The following is a 27,510-nucleotide window of genomic DNA, read 5'->3' as shown; positions in this document are numbered from 1 at the left end:
GGCTTCATCTTAGGCAGAGAGATGCTAAATTTGGGCACATGGACAATGCAGCCACTAGAGAGGAATTGCCTAGTGTGGGGCAAAGATGTTTCACCTGGCCTCAGAAAGATCTGGGGGAAGGGTTCCTCAAACCTCTGCTTGAATCTGTGCTTATGCAGCAACTTTATGATCCCTAATTCATCCTACAAAGTAAGCCTTTAGCAGGAAAGTGAGTGATCAGGAAGGAACATCTTTCTGATGTTTATCTTGAACATCTGGAAAGAAATGTCCCTTAGTGTTAACTAATAAACTGGAATTCTAATCTATACATTAGTATTGTATGAATACAATCATTGTCAGTCTGTCGTCAAGTGCCAGGTCACCTTTGGGTATACTGGTAAAGTCAAGTTTCTGGACGTGCAAGGCTGAGAGGGACCGATTCTAGGCTGTAGAAAGTTTTTCAAAGTCATTCTAATCTATATTTTTAAAAAACCCTCCTGATAATCAGTCTTGTGGGCAGCCTTCTGTCTGCCTCACGTATTCCCGTATCCTCCGTTAGGAATTCTGTCAGTAAGCATTACTTTCAACAGTTAGTTGGGAAAGAAGATAGAGCTTGTACAGGCTCAAGAACTGATGATGAAGAATAGTTTTAGGAAATGTATAGATTAGAGATGACAAGCACAAAGCATGCTTGCTCCCACTCTTCTGTCGTGGCAGTGACGCTCTGTGCCGCTGAGCCTAGACTGACTCTAGGACTTTTCTTAATGACGTTAATGCAGGAAGTCACAACCCGTGGCCTAGACTGGATCCTCGTGAGGTAAAACGCTGCCCTGTCTAGTTTAGATGGGTTGTTAGGGATTCTGGCCATCGGAATTACAGAAGTCAGCTGGAAAGGACCTAAAGGATGGTTTATCTTTTGAGCTTTTGAGCTGCTCTAATTACTAAAAAGTTTGTCTTTATATTGAACTGAAATCTGCCACACAATATAGCTTGCATTACGCCACATGGAACTTAGCTTTGGAGTCTTTTAGATGTTTGAAGAGGGATACTTTGTCCTTCTAAATCTTTTATTTTCTAAGCAAAAGGGTCACCAGTTTATTCAGTTGTTCCTTAGATGACACTTCTGTTATGACCTAGGTTGCCATAACTTGGATCACTTCCAAATTTGCAGGATTTATCTGGCCTCTTTTTTTTCTGTCTCTAGTATTAGTTCAAGGAATATATATATATATATATATATATATATATATATATATATATATATGTATTTACTCATTTAAGCAATGCATGCTAACTGTGTTTTATTCCAATGCATCACCCTCCAGCATAATATTACTTCTGGAGATATAATGCAGTGCAGAATTTCTTGTTTTCCTATTAATTCAATAGAAATTATTTAAACTTAATAACTAATCATTAGTAACAAAATTCTCCTCTTCTCTTGGTTTCAGGGCTTGCTTTCAGAATGGCTCAGGTGCCTTGAACATATTTTAATAGAAACTTGTTTTAGTCACTTTTTGGGTTCACCCTCTTGTCTTGGGTGTGGGACCAAAGGCTTGTCCCTCAGATAGTTGTGATTGTGGTGGTGATTAACGAGTTGGCTCCTAAGCTGTAATTATCTTCCTCCTTCAATTAAAATTACATTTTTACATTACAACATGAGCTATTGCAAAATCGAATAATACGCGTTGGATCTTTATTTCCCTCTAAGCAGCTTCCCCTGACAATAGATGCTTTTTTCTTCCGGATTGTTAGGTACTGAGGAGGACATTCTTCCTGATAAAGATCGATCAGTGGGCACTTTGCAGTATTGCTTTTTTCTGTTTTCCTGTGTCCTCACTTGCTGTTATATAGTGATTAAAATACACTCTATTATTATTTCCAGCTTAGAGAATTTCGAGAGACTCATGAACTAGGACCATACTGATATGACAGCATAACTGGTGCCAATGAAATATTCAATCAACATATGCTTTTATTTTAAACTGTGCCAAATGATGGGCTTGATTAATTGTTGTGGGTTTTTTTTGCGGTACGCGGGCCTCTCGCTGTTGTGGCCTCTCCCATTGCGGATCACAGGCTCTGGACGCGCAGGCTCAGCGGCCATGGCTCACGGGCCCAGCCACTCCACGGCACGTGGGATCTTCCCGGACCAGGGCACGAACCCGTGTCCCCTGCATCGGCAGGCGGACTCTCAACCACTGCGCCACCAGGGAAGCCCTGATTAATAGTTTTAACTGGATTTTATCTAATACTTTCCCACGAATTTTTCAATCATTTTGACAATGTGTAAACTGAGTGTGATGTTTCCAAGCAGCACTTCAACCAACATGTATTTGGCATACCTACATTCTGCCACACCCTGCATTAGTCCTGGGAATTTATTTCTGGTTGGCCAAAAATACATGGTCCAGCCTTTGAAGAGGAATCAGGCACATGAACTCATCCAAAAATAAAGTTCAGACCACCATGGCCAAAGCACATAGGGTTCTCAGAAGAAGGCCTCTTAGTCTTGTGGGGAAGCATCCCAGGGGAGTTGCTCTTTGCTCCTGTTTCTGCCTACCCACTCCCACTTAACCACACGTGGAGATGTTATGTACTCATCTAGGCTCTGCTCAAATGCTTCTTCCGCCAAAAGAGTGGCCCTGGTCCTCATGCCCCAGCCCTGTGTATTCTCTCCCTTTTCCAACCTTCTCTGGTCCCTCATCTGCACTTTCTCTCATAGGTACGTCTCTTTATACCTCAAGGTAAGTTTATTTGCATATATGTGTATGTTTGCTCACTGTTGTTTCCGTAATGCCCAATAAATATTAGTTCGATTGAAAGAAAAGACTATTTTAGATAGAACACCTTGGTTAAATAAGGGGGAACAAGTTCTATTTTGGTCTAGATTGCCAGGAGTATTAAGATTTTAGACTTAATTTTTTTTTTCATGGAAAGCCAGTCTTCTATCAGTTGGTTCAAGAGAACTGCTTTGTATCCATAGTTAGTTGATTGCCTGCGTACAAACCACCCTCTAATGATGAATACGAGGATTCTGAGGTTGCTTCTACAAATAAACATTAACGGACTCATTTTTTTCCTTATAAAGACTGCACAGAAATCAAGTTACTCTATTTTGTGAAAACAACTCCTAGTACTCTTTAGATAGATGGGAAAAAGTCCTCAGGTTAATTTGCTTAAGAAAAAGTCATGTATTAAATGACTGCTTATTGAAACTGAAGATCACTTTTTACTGAGTCATCAGCAACAGTGTACTGAGCAATACGATTTGTATCAGTATGTCTTGCGAAATTGTCAAGTCAGGAGTTGCATATATATTTTTTAAACTTTAATAACTTTATTGAGATATAATTCACATACCATAAAACTCACCCATTTAAAGTGTACAATTCAGTAGTTTTTAGTATATTCACAGAGTTGTGTGGGCTGGTTTATTTTATTTTAAAAAAGGAGATATATTTTAGATAAAAAATCCTTTTATAAATATGTTGCTGAATGTTGCAGCCACAGCTTTTATTAAAAAGTTGTAGTGATGGAGAGGATACATTTAATTAGGAAACTAATGGTTTTTAGTTTGATACTGAGTTTATGATACTAATATTAAACAATGACATTTTAATCTTAGATCCAGTACCAAGATTTAAGAAACATTTACTACCCCATTAAAAAGCCATTTACTTAGGTATATGAATACATTTTTTTTCATTTGATGTTTGAGTATATTTTTAAAAGGCTAGGTAGTTCAGACTGTCTGTCTGGTTCTCTACACTGTAAATAACTACTAGCTTTCTTTTTTACTTTATGCCTTATAGAACTTGCCTCTTTACTGGTGGACTTTCTGGAAACTAATACCACTTATTTAAATAAGAAAGTGTTAATTTATTAAGTTGATACTTTTAAACAGGTTTGCTTTTTTCTTCTCTTTTCTTTCTCTCTTTCTTAAAACAAACAAACAAACAAACAAACAAATCCCGAACCCATTTTGTAGTATCCAGCATATCTCAAGTGGCTTAAAAAGCAGGGTTAATTTTTTTTAAGGTTCGTATCCTGAGATTCCAGTAGGTGGCACTCTTACAAAGCCTGAAGATTTGACTGCTTTGGCAATGCGTGATCGTTTTCTAGATGGTTCCCTTTTTACTGTGACCTACTTGCAAACCCATTTGTTCTGGATAACTAAAGTTCATTTTCCCTCTAATTGTCAGAGTTGCATATAGTGTTTGTTAAGCATTTAAAAAATGTACAAAAGAAAAAATATTCTTCAAACACCTTGATTAATTTCCAAGAGATAACCACTCTAACAATTTAGTATATACAATATTTTCCAGAACTTTCTCTAGCCTACCCACACAGTAAATGCAGATAAATGTTAAAATTTAAATTAATAAAATTTTAGATTTTAAAATAATCATAATGATATGCTTGTCTTTGTTTTCTGATCCTGTACCTGGGTTTTTTCTTATGAGTTATTTTCCTTCAAGACAGACCTCTCATTTCTGCAATTCATTAATTGCTGAGTCTGAAAGGACCTTTTACATCTGTGTTGAATTACGGCTTGTGGTGTAGTGAATGAGGCCTAGACTTTCATGATAAGGATTCTATGCTAACTGCATTTCCTGGCAGTGAGAGTAGGGTAAAGAGAACTTAAATAATAAGAAATCTAATGCTTCCTTTGCCAACTGAAGACTGTAGAATATTCTAAGATTTTATCAGAATAGGACTGTGATTTTTAACTTGCTGGCTATTCCAGGAGATGCTAGCTATTGGTTCTTCAGTGGGAAATTTTGTGAAATCACTGATTTTTTTAAAATACGTTTTTCTCCCACAGTATAACTTAAGGGCAGCCAATTTCCCCCAGAATGAGCAATCCAAGAGACCAAGCCAGACAGAAATGCTTTTGTGACCTAACCTTGGAATTCACACGTTGTCACTCCTTCAGTAGGTCTGCTTTACTCCTTGTGGAAGGGAACCATGCTCAGGGGCATGAGTACCAGGAGGTGAGGCTCATTGGACCATCTTGGAGGTTACCACAAGGAGTGGTTACTTTATCTATTTATTTCATTGAGGTATAATTGACATATACCATTATATTAGTAGTGTTGGGTATACAACGTAATGATTTAATATTTGTATGCATTGGGAAATGGTCACCACAATGAGTCTAGGTAACAGCCATCCATAGATGGTTACTTTAAAGCCATGGGATTAGATGAGGCCGCCTAGGGAGCGAGTGTAGAGAGAGAAGACAATAGGATTAAGTCAACATTTAGAAGTCACAAAGAAGAGTCTGAGAAAAAGCTTCCAGTGAGGTGATGCCTTTGGGAGACCAGTAGAGAAAATATTCCCAAAAGAAGGGAAGGCTGAGAAACTAGGTTAATAGCTAAGAAATGACCACCGACTTTACACATGTGCAAAATTCCTTTCTCCTTGGAGTTTCACACAATTCAGATGTAAGGAAAACAGAGGCAGTTTAAAGCAGTAACTATTTGCAGCCACTTTTGAGTACCAGGAAGTGGCATCATTTATTACTTGGGGGCTGTGGAGCTTGGGCGGGAAAAGACCTTGATAATCTCTTTAGGTCTGAAAGGTAAGGTTCTCCTAGCATCAGTTCTGGAAGGTGAGGTCTAGACAGAGAGCTGAATTGCCGTGCATAATAAAGTAAGATGAATGGAGCATCTGAGATCACTAGCAAATTTAAAAAGAAGTGTGACTTCAGAAAGCTGCATATGGAAGCAAGTCAGCTGAAAATGACATCATAATCTTCTGTGGGCTTTTGCACCCAGTGCTGGAATTCCTCCAGGTTTGCCTGACTCTCTCCTCTCCATTCTGCTCCTTTGACGCTCCTTGCTCATCAGTTCCCGTGGTTTCTCCAAAACATTTTGGTTACACACAGTAAATAATAATAGGACACAAATATTGAGTACTTCTAAGTGCCAGGGACCGTTCCTACTGTTTTATGTATGTTACCTCACTTAAGCTTCACAAACTCACTCCACTTTAAAGATCAGGAAACAGAAGCAGGCAAGAGGTTGAGTTACTTGCTATTAAGTATTAGGGTCAGAATTTGAACCCAGTCTGGCTTCAGAGATCAGGCTCTTAATTGTTAAATCTTGCTTTCGTTTTCCTTTTAGGGTTTTGAATTTGGCAACCCAGATTGAACCACAGTCTACTCAGGCTTAGACTTTGGCCACCTTCTGCCCCAACCCAGAACATGACATCTGTTATCGACTTGTGGGTCTACCCCACCCCAATAGAAACCCCACCCTGGGCCTTGCTGGTGCCCAATAGGAGGAAGGCCGTCAAAGCAGTGTTTGTTTACGCCCCTGTGTCCTTTCTTATGTGCTTCCTCTGTTCCCTTTCTCCCTTCTCTGCCTGGTTGGTTTCTGTATGAAGCATTTGGTTGCCTCCTCACAAATTTTTCTTCCTCCAAGCATCCTTTGAACTTCCATCCGCCCTATCTCACTGTATCACTGTTCCCAGTAGATGTCTATCTCTGCCCTCAATTGGGAACTCCTCCAGGCAAGGACCATATCTTTATTCACCTTCGAGGCTTGAGTTGGGCACACTATGGGAGTTCATTAGTGTTTCTTGATTGAATGAAAGAAAGTGCTAGAAAAAGAACAGGACAAATGTTATCCCGTGTAGTGCACAGTACAATTTTTTTTTGTAACCTTGATGGGCTGATGTAAAAAGGAAAGAACTTCTAAAAGAATCTTCTTAACTTAATCTCCCACTTCAACATCTTTATCTCAGTGTTTATCTAATACTAATAATTAGTATTTCACAAACCTCTCTCTATGCCCTTGACACTATTGTTGGAGTCAAGGAGGTACACACTTCACATTATTACCATTCATCTTTTATTAAGATTAACTTTTTAAAAACATGCTACTTGATCAAAGTCCGGTGATTAAAAATATGTTCCAGGTCACTAGAAGAAAGTTTATTAAAAGACTACTCTAGGTCCAGGAAGAGGTAAGGCAATTTTGATTTGTTATAAAGACCAATATTTCCACAACTATTTGTAATTAAATTTTGTTTCAGAAGGCCAAAAAAGGCTCAAAGTGAATAGGGAATCCAAAGAAAATCAAACAAACAGAAATCGAGATTGAATGCTTTTGTGACCAGTATCATCTAGAGCAGTATCATCTTGCTCTAAAAGGAATAATTTCTACTTGTAAATTTCTTGTTCCTAAGGAAACAATCATGGGGCAGATCTTGTGAAATTTTATATTATTTCTTCAATTTCCTGAACTTGGGAGGAGACCACCTCACCATTCACCACTTCCTGCACAATTGTCTTGATTTTTCGGGCTCTGGTAGGGTCTAAAGATAAAAATGGAACAAAGAGGGCAAAAGTTAGTGTTTCAAATACTCATCTAAAATTGGTTGTTTAACTTAAGCTTCTAAATTAGGTATTGACTGATAGTCCATCAAATTTAAACTTTCAAAAGTGACTTTTGCATTCTAAACGAAATGCATTTTATTTAATAAAATGTATTCAGTGTTGTGCACAAATGAAAATATTTTTCTACTTAAAATTTAAAAAGTGTTTATGATTCTCATAATACTTTGTAGATTTTTTTTTCCTTCCTGAGCTTGCCAAAAGTTTTACCACAGAACAGACTACTCATTTTTCTGCAGGAATGCATAAATATTTTTTCTTTGCTCTGAATACAAATATACTTTAAGTTTAAATTAGTTAATAACACTGCAATATTCAATGAGATCTTACAGTTTTAGTCATTAACAGATGTGATTCTGACTTATTCCAAGTGCTTCTTAGGGAATCTGCCTACCTTTGGAGGAATCAGTTGACGGTGCTTGAGAGTTGGAGGCTGTCACAGAGGAACTTTCATCCAAACAGTCACTGTAAAGAAAACAAGGGAGTTGATATCACATGATGCTTTCTGGAATGAGAGGGAATAAGGAATTTGCTATTTGAGCTTAAAAAATGACCAACTGGAGAAAGTATTATACATTTCTTGATTAAGAATGATTGAACGATGCACCCTGAGAGTAATCAGCTGGTGCAGTGCACCTTTGCTTTCCAACCCTGCCTAAAATGGGCTCTTAAAGTGAAGCAAACTGGCCACTAATGGAAGATCTGGTTTCCTGATTTACAGTCCTGAATTCTTCCCACTAGTCCAGGCTGTTATTACTTTTGGAAAGTTCGCTACAGTAGGTCTGAGGTGATTGCGTGGCTGTGATTTGATGTCATTCTCAGCATCGGGGCATTAACATCAGAACTCAGACGGTTGATTTTTCTAATACTCATCTGCAGTATGCCTCTGTCTGTGATGCCATTGTCCATCCCAGCATTTTATTAACTTTTATCAGGGAAGATAACGGGTGACAACACTTTGCACAATGTAGAGCATTTAACAAATCTAAGGCATGTCTTTACTAGATGTGTTATTTTCTGTCAACTAAAGAACCCTTCCCACTTCTATTGCCCCCAAACTGCATCAGTGTCCACGGGCCGTCAGCCATTGAGGTTATTTTCAGCCTCAGTTATCTATTCACCTTTGGGCTTCTCCGTCCAGCAGGCGGCGGTAGGTCTCGATCTCCAGCTCCAGATGGGCCTTGATGTTCAGCAACAGCTGGTAGTCGGCGCTCTGGCGCTCGGCGTCACCGCGCACTTGCAGCAGCTGCTCCTCCACGTTGCCGATGAGCTGCCGCACCTGGGACAGCTGGCTGTAGTAGTCGCCCTCGGTTTCGGCCAGCGAGTCGTCCAGGGATTTCTTCTGCACGGGGGAGGGAAATGGCACAGACGTAACAATGGAGGGGACCGAAATGCGGAAGGCAGCCAATGGCCTTACTAATTTGGATGCAACATTTCCTTTGCAAGGCGAAAGGAAGCCGCGTCTTTTGGCGCGCGCCGTACCGTGGCGAGCTGGGACTGGAGCTCGATCTCCAGGGTTTGAAGCACGCGCCGCAGGTCGGTGACCACGCTCTTGCTGGACTGAAGCTCCTCGGTGTTGCTGCTGATCTCCTTCCTGAGCTCGGCGCTCTGCCACAGCAAAGAGGGGGGAGGGGACGTGAGCCAGCCCTGCGCCTCTCCCCGGTCTTTAATGCAAGTGTATCAACGCCTTTTGTCTTTGTTAGTGGTACCTTTTCAATGAACCAGGCTTCCGCATCCTCCCGATTCTGCTGGGCTACGGCTTCATACTGCCCCCGCATGTCGTTAAGGAGGCTCGTGAGGTCCACTCCGGGGGCAGCGTCCATTTCTACGCTGACCTCGCCTGGGCCGCCGGCCCGGAAGCTTTGGAGCTCCTGGGGACAGCGAGTGAGAGAGAGGGGCACAGGGGCCCATTGTCACTTTCGTGGGCCTCTTCCTCCACAAAACATAGTTGGTATAACGACAAACCTATCAATATAATATATTCAAACATTTTTAACCTAAAATTCGTATTTTTATTCTGATTTTGAAAGAACTTAAGACACTTTCACGGGCCCCTAAACTCACCACGGGTCCTGGGTGCCGTGCCTACCATGCCTGATGGATGAGTTGGCCCCGCTTCTTGGGGCTCCACAACCTTTACAAGAAGGGAAGGCCTGGTGGAAAGGTACCCGGGGTTTTCAACTACAGCTGCCAAACCGAGGGCTGCAGACGGTCCCTGGGCTTGCCCACTGTTTGTACCACAGTCATTGCTTTACAGTGGAAAGCTTTTTAGGAGCCTAGTGCCAGGGTCATGCATGATTACTTATATACATTGCGATATATCAGAGTTCCATGTGTGTATTACACTGGGTATAATTCATTTCTCTAACATATATAACAGTCTGTATTATTGGTAGACTTTTATTTTTGAACTTTAAAAATACTATATCTTTTTCTTGATAAGTATTTCCTTTTATTTTCTATGACTAAAAGATTAATTCTTCAATCCTTCCAGAGCGTTTTTCACTAGATAGCGCAAAGTCAGCCTTTTAACATTTTTTCCCCAGCTAATGAATAAAAATACTATATTTTAAGAAATCACTAAATCAGGACAATTAAAATTCTGATTGTCCTTACCAAATGATGAAAATGACAAAAAGTGCCTCTCACGTGTTAAACTTTAACAGAAACCACCACCACAACTTCAAAACAAATGGTCATCTTAACAGGGGGATAGTGTATCATGCATATCTCTTCTAACTCCAGCTTTATAAATTTGAAATTGTAATTTTTGAGTCTGGTAGAAAAAAGCAGCTTAGAGAACTGTGCTTTCTGGCTCACCTCTTCGTGATTCTTCTTCCGGTAGGCCAGCTCCTCATTCAGGGTCTCGATCTGCATCTCCAGGTCGGCTCTGGCCAGGGTCATCTCGTCCAGCACCTTGCGCAGACCGTTGATGTCAGCCTCCACGTTCTGGCACAGGGCCAGCTCATTTTCGTATCTGAAAACCAAGTGCAAAACAGTCCAGGGAATCAACACACCCATTTGAATAAGCCCCCTGCGATCTTCAGGGCTGTTTTGCATATAAATTTAGCAGCATTGTAATGCATGAGACTGTTTTTGCTTTTCTAACTTTTTCTTTTCCTTTTTTTAAATGACAGGTTGCTACTCAGTGGGAGAGAAGTGAAAAAATTAGGAAGTGATACTTTTCTACCAGCGATGAACCGCAGTAGCACCGCATCCCAGGCTACCTCTTCCCGTCTGGCTGGCTGCCTTGGCTATGAACAGTAAGTAGCAGCCCCTCTCTAGGTGGAGTTTCTGATGGAATCCTAAAAGCGGTTGAAAATTAGATAATAATTAGTCATCTTGCTTAACCTTTATTCATGGTTTAATTTAAAAACAGTGATACTTCTTTAGTGACTCGTACTAAGGTTCAGGATCATCACCACTGCAACATCCTGTGAGGAAATTTTGCAGAGCAAAAAGGACGTTAGTATTCTCTCCTTATGTCTGAGGGTGGTGTATGGGAAAGGAGGAGGCAATATAAAAATAAATGCCTGGTTAATGCTTTAGTTGTATGTGTCATCGGGAAAAAGGTCACTTCATTTAGCGCCCAGGCAAAAACATTATTCATTCATTTGCATGCATGGAAGACTGAGGTTTAGGACTCTGGTGGAATTATCATGTCGCAACATGAGTCAATAACAAGTGTCGAATATGAAAATCCGTAGCCTTGGGTTTAAGTACTTTACAACTAAGTATGTGTAATGTGAGTTGTGTTTGAATCTCGTTACTTTCTGATAGAATGCCCAATGTGAATTTACCAAAACATTAAATGCATGGAGCATGTGAACTGCAGAAGGTTGGAAATATTTGCCGTCAATGAAGGCAGGAAAATAGAGAAAAAGAAGAGATCCTGGGGCCTGTCAACCATCATCAGTCTTTCTTTTAGTCTACTCACTTCATTCTGAAGTCTTCGGCAGCCAGTCTCGCATTGTCGATCTGCAAGAGCAGCTGGGCGTTTGCAGTGCTCTCAGAAATGATCTGGCCAAACAGGGGAAGACACACAAAGTGAGGTCGTACAAGACAGTGTTCTGCAAATATATCTTTGACAGGAAAATTTTAGGTGATGTTATAATGCTATTTTATTAAGGGTTTAAGGCAGTTAACTTTTAAAAGAAAATATGTATAGAGAATATTATTTAAAAATTAAGAAACATACATTTCCCCCAGAAAAGGTAGTGTAAAAAACAATCACTTTATGGTAAATGATAAAATGAAACTAAATATCTTAAGATGAGAAATTATTCCAAATACAGTTGAATGGAAAGATATCTAAGTTTTAGGTGATTTATGACTGTAAAATATTGAAATAGCAAAAAAGAAAAGTAAAACATAATTCCCAAAGCCCCTCTAAAAAGCCATTTTGTTACCTTATTCCTGAGGTCTTCAATCAACAGTTGATATTTACTATAATCATTCGGTGGGTCTCCAGATCCTCGTATTTCGTACCATTCTCGAATTTTGTTTTCAAGGTCAGCGTTAGCCTCTTCTAGAGCTCGAACCTTATCCAGGTAGGAAGCCAATCTGTCATTAAGATTTTGCATAGTTTCCTTTTCTGATCCAGAAAGAAGGCCTCCATCGTTGCCAGAGAGAATCCCTAGAGAGCCCCCTCCTGGGCTTCCCCCAAATCCAATCCCCAGGCTCCCAAAGCCACCTCCCCTGGCTCCTCCATAACCAGCGCCCAGTCCTCCTGCAAAGGAACTTCCAGAGCCACCACCAAAGCCGGAACTAGAAGCAAACATGGAAGCAGCTGTAAAGCCTCCCCCATAGCTGCCTCCAAAGCCAAAGGCACTTCCCCCGTAGCTGCTTCCAATGCTTGAGGCAGAAATGCCCCTGGCTCTGCCCAGTGTCACACTTTGGGAGGACAGCCACTGGGGCATCCCAGAGGTGTGCGCGGAGAGTGACATGGTGCTTCTCGAGAGACCCACAGCCAGGGATGGTGCAGTGTCAGCAAGACAGGAAGGCTAACCTTTTATAGGTCACCGAATGGGTGTTGCCGTTGAAAAGTTCACTCTCTCCATTCAAAATATGTCTCCCCTCCCCCCAACCTTTTTTGGCCAGCTCAACAAGAAAATGGTTTACGCACATTGACAATTCATTGGTATAGAACTAATTGAATAATTGTTCCCATTACATATTTGTGATAGAAAGAAGAAATCTGGGTGGAGTACAGATAGGTTGTCATAAGGAATTTTTCATCTCCAAATTATTCCATTGCTTGTATTCTCAGCACTGCCCAGTGTCTTATGCACAGTAGGAAAGCAAAGAGTGACTGCTGAATGGATAAAGTAATGAATATTTCTTTCTAAGTCTTAAGCTTCTTAAAGTTCACTCATATTTCCTACCTGTTTCCTTTCGAAAACTCAATATAAACCATCTGATCATGATGTAGTGTATCTTCTGGCAGAATATCGTTTCAGAAACTGTTGTGAAACGCACTGGTGGGAGGTGGGGAGCAAACACATTTTCCAGATTGATACCGGAATTTAAATTTTCAAAGATTTGAAAGTCTTGTCATTAGGTTGTTGCATGGTTTCTCTTTTTCTTTTTTTTTTTCTGCGGTACGCGGGTCTCACTGTTGTGGCCTCTCCCGTTGCGGAGCGCAGGCTCCGGACGCGCAGGCTCCGGACGCGCAGGCTCAGCGGCCATGGCTCACGGGCCCAGCCGCTCCGGGCACACGGCATCCTCCCGGACCGGGGCACGAACCCGTGTCCCCTGCATCGGCAGGCGGACTCTCAACCACTGCGCCACCAGGGAAGCCCGGTTTCTCTTTTTCTGATTCAGAAAGAAGACCTCTTAAACATTGAAAAATGCTATTTTTGAGTAGACTATGATGGTATTTCCAGCAGGTCTTCCTTTACATGAAGTTTGACCTTCCTAGTAAACTCCATGAAATCAGGAGCCTTGTCTGGTAGTTCATTACTCTACCGCCAACTTTGCTAGTGTATCAAAAAACAATTGATCTTTTTGTTTATGGAAATTGTATCAGTGCTCGTATCCTCAACCCCTTAACCCCCAAATATCCAGATATTATCTGCTCTGACTCCAGCCTCGCTGAAGGTGAGGTTCTTCAATTCTGTGGATAGTCCTATGAACAGCTAGAGCCAGCTGTGCCCACTGGTGATTTGGGGGCAAATGCAGAGAGGTTGCACTTGAAGCCCATGTCAGACCTCTAGAGTATCAGTTCTGGCAAATGGGATGATCTTGTGACCCCCTTTTTTTTTTTTTTATCACTTTCCTAGGAACAGGAATGATGAACTCAGAGTGAAATCCAACTACAACTTCCTTTTACCTTTTCATAGAAGGGAGATAGGCCAAGGGACATATTTTCTCCTAACTTATACACTTCACAAAGAGCAAGCAAGTGGGATGTCCAAATAAAGGGGTTTTTAAGCAAGAAATTTGCAGAATTTACATATTCTCATTCACAAGAGATATAGAGAGGAAGCAGCCATCCAATGCAGGCTCAGCTTGAAGAGAGGGGCCATGATCCATCCATTTATTCCATTCCTTGAGAGAATGGAAACTTGTTAAGTGGAAATGCCAGGGGCCCCAGCATTATACGGAGATTTTTACCAAGGATTCCTTTAAACTATCACCGGCGTTACAAGCGTTTTTTTCTGATCTTGTCCTTGTTTGAATCCTTAGTAGTTATTGTGTACTTAATATGTTCTAGACATTGGGCAGTTGAACTACAGACATTATTTTTAACCTTTGTGGCAACTTCTTAAAGTGAATATTTTTATCCCATTTTACAGAAGAGCAATCGGAGGGTGAGGATGTTAAGTGACTTATTATTCAAGGCCACACAGCCAGGAGATGGCCAAGATAGGATCTGGGTCTGCAGTGCCTTCTATACACAACACAACCCTGCTGCTTACAGTGAAAACAAAAAGGACAGAGGGTCGCTCTGACCCCCAAATCATGAGACTGGGTTTCTGCCCTGCACATCAACCAGGAGTTTTAGCTCTTTCCTTTTCAAAAAAGCTTTCTCTTTGAATTTCATTTCTCAGTGTACAGCCTGAGACCCGGTGATCTACTCTTCATGGTTTATCAGAAATGGCATCACAAATGAAATCTTGGGAACCTATAGGCAAATGTGTTTTTAGTTATACTTTTTGACATGTAACCACATCTCCAGAGATCTTATGAAGTACTAGTTAAACTTGCACTTCCCACCCAGCAACTTGACATTATGGGTGTAAATTATTAGTCACTCACAAGTAGCAACCCCCTGAGACAGGGGGAATCCATTTTATTGCCCTAGAAATGAAAACAGACTATTACTTGCTTACAGAGTCAGAAGGAATGTGCCAAATTCAGAATTGTAACTTCGTGATATCACATAATACGGGAATATGATTAACTTGAATTTTTGAACTTGGAATCAATTTAGTGCTGAAATGTATACTTTCCAACTCTAATGCTTCTATGTAAATTTTAAATAATCTTGTTCAATATCTATACATTATGTTTACACATTATACCTTCGTGTTTCTATACATATATATTATCCTAGACTGTAGGCTTCTCAGGCAAGGGCTATGTCTACTTCATTTTTTATCCTGAGTCTTAGCCTAGTATTTGGCTAAACTTCATTCTTGCACGCTTAGAGTTATTTCACTTGAAAGGACTTAATCCTTAATGTATTTGAATGTGTCATTTAAAATTCATTTCATTTGAAAATGACTTTGCTCTAATTTACTGGTATGCTTTGACCGAGATTTATTCTGAATCCAATTATGAATGGGGAGCAACTTCAGAAGTTGAAAAGAGAAATATTCCTTCTTCAGTGGCTTCTTTTTGTGGGGGGAGGGAAGGCTAAGCTAAATAATTAAGCCTCTATTTTAGAGTTTTTAGAAGTGAAAGTAAATTCCTTTGACAGCTGTAAAAATACAGGAAGGTGGGAATGTATAAAATGGGCTTGTTGGCAAAATGATTACGTAAGTTGAGGCACAGAGGAACACGACTACAACTTGGGTGACTGTTCAAAAGAATTACATCTTCCATTTCTGTAGAGTTTAGAGAATATTCAAAATGAGGATTATTATTTATATGGCATTTGTAAATCTTTAGATTTTTATTAAGTAAAACATGTGCTCATCTTCTCATGTCAGATTGGTTAGTTTCCTGGTCTTTGTTTGCAGGATTTTCCTCCCTGAGTTCTGTCTCTTAAAGACAGACCTTTCACTGGAATTCCCTGGCGGTCCAGTGATTAGGACTAGGTGCTTTCACTGCTGGGGCCGGGTTCGATCCCTGGTTGGGGAACTAAGATCCTGCAAGCTGCCAGGTGCGGCAAAAAAACCTTCCACTCTGTGCAATTTACTGATTGCTTGGTAGATGATATCTTTCTTTTTTGCTTTGAATAACATTTTAAGATCCTGTGACTGAATGAAAGAATATTGAGTTACTGACTTTTATGCTGTGCTTTTTTTTTTTTTTTGGTGTACGCGGGCATCTCACGGTTGTGGCCTCTCCCGTTGCGGAGCACAGGCTCCGGACACGCAGGCTCAGCGGCCATGGCTCACGGGCCCAGCCACTCCACGGCATGTGGGATCTTCCCGGAACGGGGCACGAACCCGTGTCCTCTGCATCAGCAGGCGGACTCTCAACCACTGCGCCACCAGGGAAGCCCTGAAGTGGGTCTCTTTTAGACTGCATATATATGGGTCTTGTTTTTGTATCCATTCAGTGAGCCTGTGTCTTTTGGTTGGAGCATTTAATCCATTCCCATTTAAGGTAATTATCGATACGTATGTTCCTATTACCATTTTCCTAATTGTTATGGGGTTTTTTTTGTACGTCCTTTTCTTCTCTTGTGTTTCCCACTTAGGGAAGTTCCTTTAGCATTTGTTGTAGAGCTGGTTTTGTTGGTGTTGAATTCTCTTAGCTTTTGCTTGTCTACAAAGCTTTTGATTTCTCCGTCGAAACTGAATGAGATCCTTCCCGGGTAGAGTAATCTTGGCTGTAGGTTCTTCCCTTTCATCTCTTTAAATATGTCATGCCACCCGCTTCTGGCTCATAGAGTTTCTGCTGAGAAATCAGCTGTTAACCTTATGGGAGTTCCCTTGTATATTATTTGTCATTTTCCCCTCGTTGCTTTCAATAATTTTTGTCTATAATTTTTGCCAATTTGATTACTATGTGTCTCGGTGTGTTTCTCCTTGGGTTTATCCTGTATGGGACTCTCTGTGCTTCCTGGACTTTCCCACGATAGGGATGTTTTCGACTATAATCTCTTCAAATATTTTCTCGGGTCCTTTCTCTCTCTCTTCTCCTTCTGGGACCCCTATAATGCAAATGTTGTTGTGTTCAATGTTGTCCCAGAGGTCTCTTAGGCTGTCTTCATTTCTTTTCATTCTTTTTTCTTTATTCTGTTCCGCAGCAGTGAATTCCACCATTCTGTCTTCCAGGTCACTTATCCGTTCTTCTGCCTCAGTTATTCTGCTATTGATTCCTTCTAGTGTATTTTTCATTTCAGTTATTGTATTGTTCATGTCTGTTTGTTTGTTATTTAATTCTTCTAGGTCTTCGTTAAACATTTCTTGCATCTTCTCTATCTTTGCCTCCATTCTTTTTCCAAGGTCCTGGATCATCTTCACTATCATTATTCTGAATTCTTTTTCTGGAAGGTTACCTATCTCCACTTTAGTTGTTTTTTGGGGGATATCTTGTTCCTTCATCTGGTACATAGCCCTCTGCCTTTTCATCTTGTCTATCTTTCTGTCAATGTGGTTTTTGTTCCACAGGCTGCAGGATTGTAGTTCTTCTTGCTTCTGCTGTCTGCCCTCTGGTGGATGAGGCTATCTAAGAGGCTTGTGCAAGTTTCCTGATGGGAGGGACTGGTGGTGGGTAGAGCTGGCTTTTACTCTGGTTAGCAGAGCTCAGTAAAGCTTTAACCCCCTTGTCTGCTGATGGTTGGGGCTGGGTTCCCTCCCTGTTGGTTGTTTGACCTGAGGCGACTCAACACTGGAGCCTACCTGGGCTCTTTGGTGGGGATAATGGCAGACTCTGGGAGGGCTCACGCCAAGGAGTACTTCCCAGAACTTCTGCTGCCAGTGTCCTTGTCCTCTTGGTGAGACACAGCCACCCCCTGCCTCTGCGGGAGACCCTCCAACACCAGCAGGTAGGCCTGGTTCAGTCCTATGGGGTCACTGCTCCTTCCGCTGGGTCCCGACGCACACACTACTTTGTGTGTGCCCTCCAAGAGTGGAGTCTCTGTTTCCCCCAGTCCTGTCGAAGTCCTGCAGTCAATTCCCACTAGCCTTCAAAGTCTGATTCTCTAGGAATTCCTCCTCCCATTGCTGTACCCCTGGGTTGGGAAGCCTGACGTGGGGCTCAGAGCCTTCACTCCAGTGGGTGGATTTCTGTGGTATAAGCGTTCTCCAGTTTGTGAGTCACCCACCCGGCAGTTATGAGATTTGATTCTATTGTGATTACGCTCCTCCTACCATCTCATTGTGGCTTCTCCTCTGTCTCTGGATGTGGGGTATCCTCCTTGGTGAGTTCCAGTGTCTTCCTGTCGATGACTACTCGGCAGTTAGTTGTGATTCCGGTGCTCTCGCAAGAGGGAGTGAGAGCACGTCCTTCTACTTCGCCATCTTAATCTCTCAGGTTTTGTTATTTTAATGGCTTAAATATAAGACTGCTTTTACAGACCACTGATATCTAAGTGAAAATAGTGAATCATAAGGAGGTTCCTATTCTTTTGTGGCTGATGGGTTCTCAGATGGCAGAAGGGAGTGCTGACAGAGAAGGGGGACTCGTTTCAGTCCTCACACTTGGCTTTCTTGCAGGCTGGAAGAGAATCATCATCTACTTCTTTTATTTATTTATTTATTATTATTATTTTTTTCATCATCTACTTCTGATGTCCGAGATTTCTTCACCGTGAAAATAATTCCAAAAGCAGTTTTTCTAGCTTCTCCCTCCATGCAGAAGCACCGCTTGGCAGTTGGTGGACACTGCAGCCTTGGTGTCACTTTCCAACAGCCCAAACAACAACTGTACGTTTGCCACATCGTATGGGCCTCTTATTTCTAAAGGCCTTTCAGCAGCACTAGATATAATTACATTCTTTCCTTTGCAGACCTGCATCAAATTGAGGGCGTTGGAAACTGTGTACCTTCTCATTGTAGAGTCTTTGACAGGGGGGCTATAGACAAGTTCAAAGCCCACACCTCACTCAATTGCCACTTTAATAGGGGGTCTTTTGAAGTAAAATGGTAGCTTCTGTGTTACAGTTATGCAGACTAAATCCACATCTAAATGTGTACAAGCAATATGAAAAAGGTTTTCTGTCTTCAAAAAACTGCAACGATATCATACAGCCGGACTCTTGAAGAAGTTGCTCTCAAAACATTTCAGTGGGGCTTCCCTGGTGGCGCAGTGGTTGAGAGTCTGCCTGCTGATGCTAGGGGACATGAGTTCGTGCCCCGGTCCGGGAAGATCCCACATGCCGTGGAGTGGCTGGGCCCGTGAGCTATGGCTGCTGAGCCTGCACGTCCGGAGCCTGTGCTCCGCGATGGGAGAGGCCACAACAGTGAGAGGCCCGCGTACCGCTAAAAAAAACAAAACAAAAGCAAAAACAAAAACATTGCAGTGAGATGGATCTGAAATGATAATTGTCAGTCTAGTTAAAATCTTAATCGGTTTTGATTTTCCCTGTACAATTAGCAAAGTTGTAAAGAGTTCAGAAACAGCTACTGGTTTTTCAATTTCCTGTTTCGTTTCCTTAAATTCAACAACATGATTGATGGCAACAACTGAATAGCCCAGGTGAGCGGCATTCTCCACGAGCCCAGCGCCTTCAGGTCGGAACCCTCCCACAGGTCCAAATCCGCAAACGCCGCCATGCCTACAGAGCTTAATGTTGAATCAGACATTGCAGAAAGACAACATTTCTAACTTTGAAAGAAGCCATGGTACTCTGACTGATTTAACTCTTAGTTGAAATTTATGTTTATTTTTTAACTTTTATTTATTTATTTATTTATGGCTGCATTGGGTCCTTGTTGCCACGTGTGGGCTTTCTCTAGTTGTGGCGAGCAGGGGCTACCCTTTGTTGCAGTGTGCCAGCTTTTCATTGTGGTGGTTTCTCTTGTTGTGGAGCATGGGCTCTAGGCATACGGAGTTCAGTAGTTGTGGCTCGCGGGTTCTAGAGTGCAGGCTCAGTAGCTGTGGCGCACGGACTTAGTTGCTCCGTGGCATGTGGGATCTTGCCGGAGCAGGGCTTGAACCTGTGTCCCCTGCATTGGCAGGTGGATTCTTAACCACTGCACCACCAGGGAAGCCCACGTTTTATTTTTATTTTTGATGGAGACTTGAGCAAGAAAAAGGAATAGAAAGAAGCGAAATGGTTGAAAAATGAAGTGGATGAAATGACCTGGCGTTAGTTAGCCCTGGGAAGTGTATAGTGAGAGGAAAATCAGTTGATCATCACTTTATTTCTGTAAATGGTGAGAATGTCTTGTCATAAGGGCTCCCCTGGGACAGGAAGAGGAAGTTGTTTCTCTCTTGCTTCAAAGTGGCAAGCAGGGCCGTGTGTCCTTCATTCAGAACTTCTTGAGAATCTATTACAATAGGTCTGATGCTGTGAAAGACAATGGGGCTCAGAGATGACCAAGACACTCCATGATGCCAAGGAGGCTGTAGCCTAGTTGGAGAAGCTGATTAATGTCAGTAATTATAAATCAGTCAGTGTAAGTGTTAATGAAAAGTTCAGGATATAGAGGAGAGATTCCCAAGTACAACTGGATGAAAGGGAGTTATTAGATGTTATCTGGTGGTGGCCACATGCCAGTGCAGTGCCCAACCAGCCAGGCAACCCGAAGGGACGTGGGGGACAGCCAGTGCATCCTGAGAATGCAGTAATGAGTGACTTGTGGGCAAGTCACATACTGTAAAGCTGAGAAATAATTCACTTATTCCACAAATATTTATTCAGTACCTACTACGAGTGTGACATTGTTCTAGGTCATAAGGATACTTCAGCGAGCAAAACAGACACAAATTTCTGTTTATGGAGCCTCATTCTAGCTAGAATTGTATCTAGAGGGATTGTATTGTATCAATCAATTGTATTGATACATCCAATTGTATCATTGCATCTAGAGGGATATAGACAAGAGCCATATAAGTAAATTATAAGATAATGTGATATAATTCTACTAGGAAGGTGAAGAAGTGGGGACTGGGGGTCTCGGGTTGTATAAGAATCCTGTATCATCTTACACAATAGGAATTTGGGTCTCTAATATCTTAAGTTGCATAATCAAGAAATAGCAGTACAAGCATGTTCTTTAGAAATGTACAGGTTAATACCAGAAATAGTTAAATGATTTTGGAGAGGAAGATTCAGGAGTGGGGAGGCCAGGGACTGCTATTGTTTAGTATGAGTCTTGTAGGATATTTGATGTTCTACACATTCATTCATTCACTCACTCATTCATTCATTCATTTATCCACAATATTTATGAATACTTTAAGTGTGTGCCAGACCTTGTTGCAGGCACTGGGGATACAGCAGTAAGCACCCCCCCCCAAAAAACAGAAAAAAAAAACCCCTAAATTTCTGCCCTCATGGAAATTAAATTCACAGGAGGGGGCCAGAGGTGAAGAGAGCATCTCAGAGGATGATCCATGCTATGGAGACAAATGAAGGGGCCTGGATTTAGGGTTGGTGTTAGGGACGGTGCATTTGTGTATAGAGTAATTAGGACTGGCTTCACTGGAAGTGATAGTTGAATGGAGTGAGGGACCTTCCAAGGGCAAAGGTCCAGAGGTGTGAGAGTGGGTGGAGCAGCGGGTGACCCAGAGCTGGTGCTGAAGGATGGAAGGGAGAGTGGTAGGAAAGGAGGTCAGAGGTAAATGGCGATGCAGTGCAGACGGCTTTGTCTTGCAAAGACTCTGGCTTTTACTCTGTGTAATATGGGAAGCCATTGAACTTTGTAGAGTGATCCCCTATATAGTTAAAAAGAGATTTTATAGACTACACATTATAAATACTGATTTTATTTTTTCCCAATTTGTTTTTTCATTGAATTATATTTGATTTACAACGTTGTGTTAATTTCTGCTGTACAGCAAAATGATTCAGTTATACATTCTTTTTTTAAATATTCTTTTCCATTATGGTTTATCGTAGGATATTGAATAGAGTTCCCTGTGCTATACAGTAGGACCTTGTTGTTTATCCATTCTGTATATAATAGCTTACATCTGCTAACCCCAACCTCCCACTCATCCCTCCCCCAACCATCTCCCCCTTGATAAATACTGACTTTAAATTAACAGAATAGATAATATACTACCTTTTCAAATGTATATTTTTCTTTATAATCATTATTTGAGAGGAGGAAAGTAGTATCAGTGGTAACAGACACACCCAGTTTTGAATGCAAAGAAATTAAATAAAAGCTAAAGAACAAATTAGTAATGATTCAGAGTGAGACCCTTAACATCTCCCAAATGGGGTCAGGAGCTTAGATTCTGGAAACCCAGGCAGAGCCTGAGCAACTGGAATTTCTTTTCATTCATGCATCCACCCAGTCCATCTATCCTTCCATCTGCCCCTCTGGTCACTAGAAATTACGAGACTTAGTGTCATCCAGGTACAAATATGAGTAAGCCTCTTCTCCCCTCGGGGATTCACAACCTAGGCAGAGAGGCTAGCTTAGGGCTCACAGGTGGATGTACATGGAAGCACCTGGCGAAAGTGGAAAATAGGTGGGGCATGGAACACACAACAGTATATTGTGCAACAGATGCCATCTGGCAGAGATGGTATTCTCATCACAACAGAGTGGTACTTGGTACTGGAGCAACTTTCACACTCCCTAGAAAAATGCCTTTCGAGGCTATTCACAGCCTTTGCCTTTATTCCATGATCACCAAACAATTTTCTGATATCTAGTTTAGTTTGTTGGCACATTGATCATGAGACAAAGGTGCAACGGATAATGGGAAAGCACCAACACCAACACCACTTCCACTGAAAATGAATAAGTTCAGATTCGATGGAGAAATCAAAAGCTTTGTAGACAAGCAAAAGCTAAGAGAATTCAGCACCACCAAACCAGCTCTACAACAAATGCTAAAGGAACTTCTCTCAGAGGGAAACACAAGAGAAGAAAAGGATGTACAAAAACAAACCCATAACAATTAAGAAAATGGTAATAGGAATATACATATCAATAATTACCTTAAACGTGAATGGATTAAATGCTCCAACCAAAAGACACAGCCTCGCTGAATGGATACGAAAACAAGACCCATGTATATGCTGTCTAAAAGAGACCCACTTCAGACCTAGGGACACATACAGACTGAAAGTGAGGGAATGGAAAAAGATTTTCCATGCAAATGGAAATCAAAAGAAAGCTGGAGTAGCAATACTCATATCAGATAAAATAAACTTTAAAATAAAGAATGTTACAAGAGACAAGGAAGGACACTACATAATGGTCAAGGGATCAATCCAAGAAGAAGATATAACAATTATAAATATATATGCACCCAACATAGGAGCACCTCAATATATAAGGCAACAGCTAACAGCTATAAAAGAGGAAATAGACAGTAACACAATAATAGTGGGGGACTTTATAACACCTCACTTACACCAATGGACAGATCATCCAAACAGGAAATTAATAAGGAAACACAAGCTTTAAATGACACAACAGAGCAGATAGATTTAATTGCTATTTATAGGACATTCCGTCCAAAAACAGCAGATTACACCTTCTTCTCAAGTGCGCACAGAACATTCTCCAGGATAGATCACATCTTGGGTCACAAATCAAGCCTCAGTAAATTTAAGAAAATTGAAATCGTATCAAGCATCTTTTCTGACCACAATGTTATGAGACTAGATATCAATTACAGGGGAAAAAACGTAAAAAACACAAACACATGGAGGCTAAAGAATATGTTACTAAATAAAAAAGAGATCACTGAAGAAATCAAAGAGGAAATCAAAAAATACCTAGACAAATGACAACAAAAACACGATGATCCAAAACCTATGGGATGCAGCAAAAGCAGTTTTAGGAGGGAAATTTATAGCAATACAAGCCTACCTCAAGAAACAAGAAAAACCTCAAATAAATAGTCTAACCTTACACCTAAAGGAACTAGAGAAAGAAGAACAAACAAAACCCAAAGTTAGTAGAAGGAAAGAAATCATGAAGATCAGAGCAGAAATAAATGAAATAGAAACAAAGAAAACAATAGCAAAGATCAATAAAACTAAAAGGTGCTTCTTTGAGAAGAAAAACAAAATTGATAAACCATTAGCCAGACTCATCGAGAAAAAGAGGGAGAGGACTCAAATCAATAAAATTAGAAGTGAAAAAGGAGAAGTTACAACAGACACCTCAGAAATACAAAGCATCATAAGAGACTACTACAAGCAACTCTATGACAATAAAATGGACAACCGGGAAGACATGGACAAATTCTTAGAAAAGTATAACTTTCCAACTTCCTGAACCAGGAAGAAATAGAAAATATGAACAGACCAATCACAAGTAATGAAATTGAAACTGTGATTTAAAATCTTCCAAAACTCAAAAGTCCAGGACCAGATGGCTTCACAGGTGAATTCCATCAAACATTTAGAGAAGAGCTAACACCGATCCTTCTCAAACTCTTCCCAAAAACTGCAGAGGAAGGACCACTCCCAAACTCATTCTATGAGGCCACCATCACCCTGATACCAAAACCAGACAAATGTACTATAAAAAATGATAATTACAGACCAATATCACTGATGAATATAGATGCAAAAATCCTCAACAAAATACTAGCAACAGAATCTAACAACACATTAAAAGGATCGTGCATCATGATCAAGTGGGATTTATCCCAGGAATGAAAGGATTCTTCAATATACACAAATCAATCAATGTGATACACCATATTAACAAATTGAAGAATAAAAACAATATGATCGTCTCAATAGATGCAGAAAAAGCTTTTGACAAAGTTCAACACCCATTTATGATAAAAAGTCTCCAGAAAGTGGGCATAGAGGGAACCTACCTCAACGTAATAAAGGCCATATATGACAAACCCACAGCAAACATCATTCTCAATGATGAAAAACTGAAAGCATTTCCTCTAAGATCAGGAAAAAGACAAGGATGTCCACTCTCGCCACTATTATTCAACATAGTTTTGGAAGTCCTAGCCACGGCAATCAGAGAAGAAAAAGAAATAAAAGGAATACAAATTGGGAAAGAAGAAGTAAAACTGTCACTGTTTGCAGATGACATGATACTATACATAGAGAATCCTAAATATCCACCAGGAAACTACTAGAACTAATCAATGAATCTGGTAAAGTTGCAGGATACAAAATTAATGCACAGAAATCTCTTGTATTCCTATACACTAATGTGAAAAATCAGAAAGAGAAATTAAGGTAACACTCCCATTTACCACTGCAACAAAAAGAATAAAATACCTAGGAATTGACCTACCTAAGGAGGCAGAAGACCTGTATGCAGAAACTATAAGACACTGATGAAAGAAATTAAAGATGATACAAACAGATTGAGAGATATACCATGTTCTTGGATTGGAAGAATCAACATTGTGAAAATGACTATACTACCCAAAGCAATCTACAAATTCAATGCAATCCCTATCAAATTACCAATGGCATTTTTTACAGAACTAGAACAGAAAATCTTAAAATTTGTATGGAGACACAAAAGAACCCGAATAGCCAAAGCAGTCTTGAGGGAATAAAACGGAGCTGGAGGAATCAGACTCTCTGAATTCAGACTATACTACAAAGCTACAGTAATCAAGACAATATGGTACTGGCAGAAAAACAGAAATATATATTAATGGAACAGGATAGAAAGCCCAGAGATAAACCCATGTACCTGTGGTTAACTAATCTATGACAAAGGAGGAAAGGGTATACAATGGAGAAAAGACAGCCTCTTCAATAAGTGGTGCTGGGAAAACTGGACAGCTATATGTAAAAGAATGAAATTAGAACACTCCCTAACACCATACACAAAGATAAACTCAAAATGGATTTAAGACCGGACACTATAAAACCCTTAGAGGAAAACATAGGAAGAACACTCTTTGACATAAATCACAGCAAGATCTTTTTTGACCCACCTCCTAGAGTAATGGAAATAAAAACAAAAATAAACAAATGGGACCGAATGAAACTTAAAACTTTTGCACCTCAAAGGAAACCATAAACAAGATGAAAAGACAACCCTCAGAATGGGAGAAGATATTTGCAAACGAATCAATGGACAAAGGATTAATCTCCAAAATATATAATCAGCCTCATGCAGCTCCATATTAAAAATCCAAACAACCCAATCCAAAAATGGGCAGAAGACCTAAATAGACATTTCTCCAAAGAAGATATACAGGTGGCCAAGAAGCACATGAAAAGCTGCTCTACATCACTAATTATTAGAGAAATGCAAATCAAAACTACAATGAGGTATCACCTCACACCAGTTAGAATGGGCATCATCAGAAAATGTACAAACAACAAATGCTGGAGAGGGTGTGGAGAAAAGGGAACCCTCTTGCACTGTTGGTGGAAATGTAAATGGATACAGCCACTATGGAGAACAGTATGGAGGTTCCTTAAAAAACCAAAAATAGAACTACCATATGACCCAGCAATCCCACTACTGGGCATATACCCTGAGAAAACCATAATTCAAAAAGAGACATGTACCACAATGTTCATTGCAGCACTATTTACAATAGCCAGGTCATGGAAGCAACCTAAATGCCCATCGACAGACGAATGGATAAAGAAGATATGGTACATATATACAATGGAACATTGCTCAGCCATAAAAACGAACAAAATTGGGTCATGTGTAGAGACGTGGGTGGATCTAGAGACTGTCATACAGAGTGAAGTAAGTCAGAAAGAGAACAACAAATATCGTATATTAACGCATATATGTGGAACCTAGAAAAATGGTACAGATGAACCGGTTTGCAGGGCAGAAATAGAGACACAGATGTAGAGAGCAAACATATGGACACCAAGTGGGGAACATGGCTGGGTGGGGGTGGGGATGGTGTGATGAATTTGGAGATTGGGATTGCTATATATACACTAATAGTATAAATGGATAAGTAAAAAGAACCTGCTGTATAAAATAAATAAATAAAATTCTTTAAAAAAAAAGAAAAAATAGAAAATGCATAGGAATTGTTACTGAACTAAACTTGGGTCCGTTTGCCCATGGGCAGTAAAGCCAATCTTTTGACACTGGGTTGTGGTGAAGGAAAGTGCAGGCGCCAAGCAAGGAGTCAGGCAGCTAGTGCTCAAAAGACCCGAATTCCCTGATGGCTTTCAGGGAAAGCTTTTTAAAGACAGGGTGAGGGAGAGGGTTGTGGGGTGAGTGATCAGCTCATGGCCATTCTTCTGACTGGTTGGTGGTGAGGTACACAGGAATCAACATCATCAACCTTCTGGTTCCAACCGGTCTGGGATCTGTTTTTTGTGGTCAACATGGAGTTAACTTCTTCCACCCAGTGAGGGTTTCAGTGTCTACAAAACAGATCAAGGATATGGCTCAGGATATTATCTATTGCCCCTGAGGAGGAACTAAAGGTCCTTGACTTTAATGGCTAATGTATTATTTTGTCTTGCTTGCTTTCCTTTGTTTCTGTTTTTTCTCACTCTCTGGTTAAGTTTATTCTCTGGAACTTGGGAAAGGCCTAGGAGGCTAACGTTTTTCTACAAACAAGAGGTAGGTGGAAGACATGGGGGAATCTGTCCCAGGAAGGCCCCGTAGGGTCCTCCTTGGTTACAGGATCTCTTGTTAATGCGGTTTATATGACTCCATTCCCTTAACTCCTATCAACCAGACTGATAAAGTCAAATTTCTGAACCTTGAAGTTTGAGGACTTTGCCAACAAATGTGTTGAATGAATAAGCCTATAAAGTGCAGTGACTCTGGAAAGCCCCTCTGGAAATATTATCTCCTTCATATCTGCTGTAAATACAGGGGTACACCTACAGCCACAAGTGTGGAACACTGACAGCCACGTAAGGAAACACAGCACAATAATACCCA

The 27,510-nt window shown here is 40.7% G+C and overlaps 2 protein-coding genes and 1 pseudogene across 6 annotated transcripts in view; 1 reads left to right on the top strand and 2 right to left on the bottom strand.

Annotated features, from left to right (window-relative positions):
- LOC138842462 (uncharacterized) overlaps positions 1–27,510 on the top strand; it is a 147,443-nt gene that overhangs the window by 63,650 nt on the left and 56,283 nt on the right. For 4 of the 5 annotated variants that reach the window (XR_011377021.1, XM_070044410.1, XM_070044413.1 and 1 more), the window contains one exon: positions 10,522–10,647. The gene's annotated coding sequence lies outside the window, so the exon portion shown is untranslated. Of the gene's footprint in view, positions 1–8,603; positions 8,921–10,521; positions 10,648–27,510 lie in introns of those variants that run through there. The other variant, XM_070044412.1, reaches the window with a different exon arrangement.
- The window catches only part of LOC115843764 (keratin, type I cuticular Ha4-like), a 43,061-nt gene continuing 22,423 nt past the window's right edge, over positions 6,873–27,510 (bottom strand). Inside the window, 5 exon segments of the mRNA XM_030840161.3 lie at positions 6,873–7,305; positions 7,779–7,849; positions 8,506–8,726; positions 8,867–8,992; positions 9,094–9,214. Of these exon segments, the coding sequence (XP_030696021.2) occupies positions 7,208–7,305; positions 7,779–7,849; positions 8,506–8,726; positions 8,867–8,992; positions 9,094–9,214 (637 nt within the window). The 3' untranslated portion in view covers positions 6,873–7,207.
- On the bottom strand, positions 18,192–19,278 carry LOC115843767 (ribonuclease P protein subunit p30 pseudogene; annotated as a pseudogene).

The sequence above is a fragment of the Globicephala melas genome, chromosome 20, assembly GCF_963455315.2.
Source record: "Globicephala melas chromosome 20, mGloMel1.2, whole genome shotgun sequence".
Classification (NCBI taxonomy): domain Eukaryota; kingdom Metazoa; phylum Chordata; class Mammalia; order Artiodactyla; family Delphinidae; genus Globicephala; species Globicephala melas.
The sequence above is the reverse complement of the archived record's forward strand: the minus strand, read 5'-3'. Positions and strand labels throughout refer to the sequence as shown.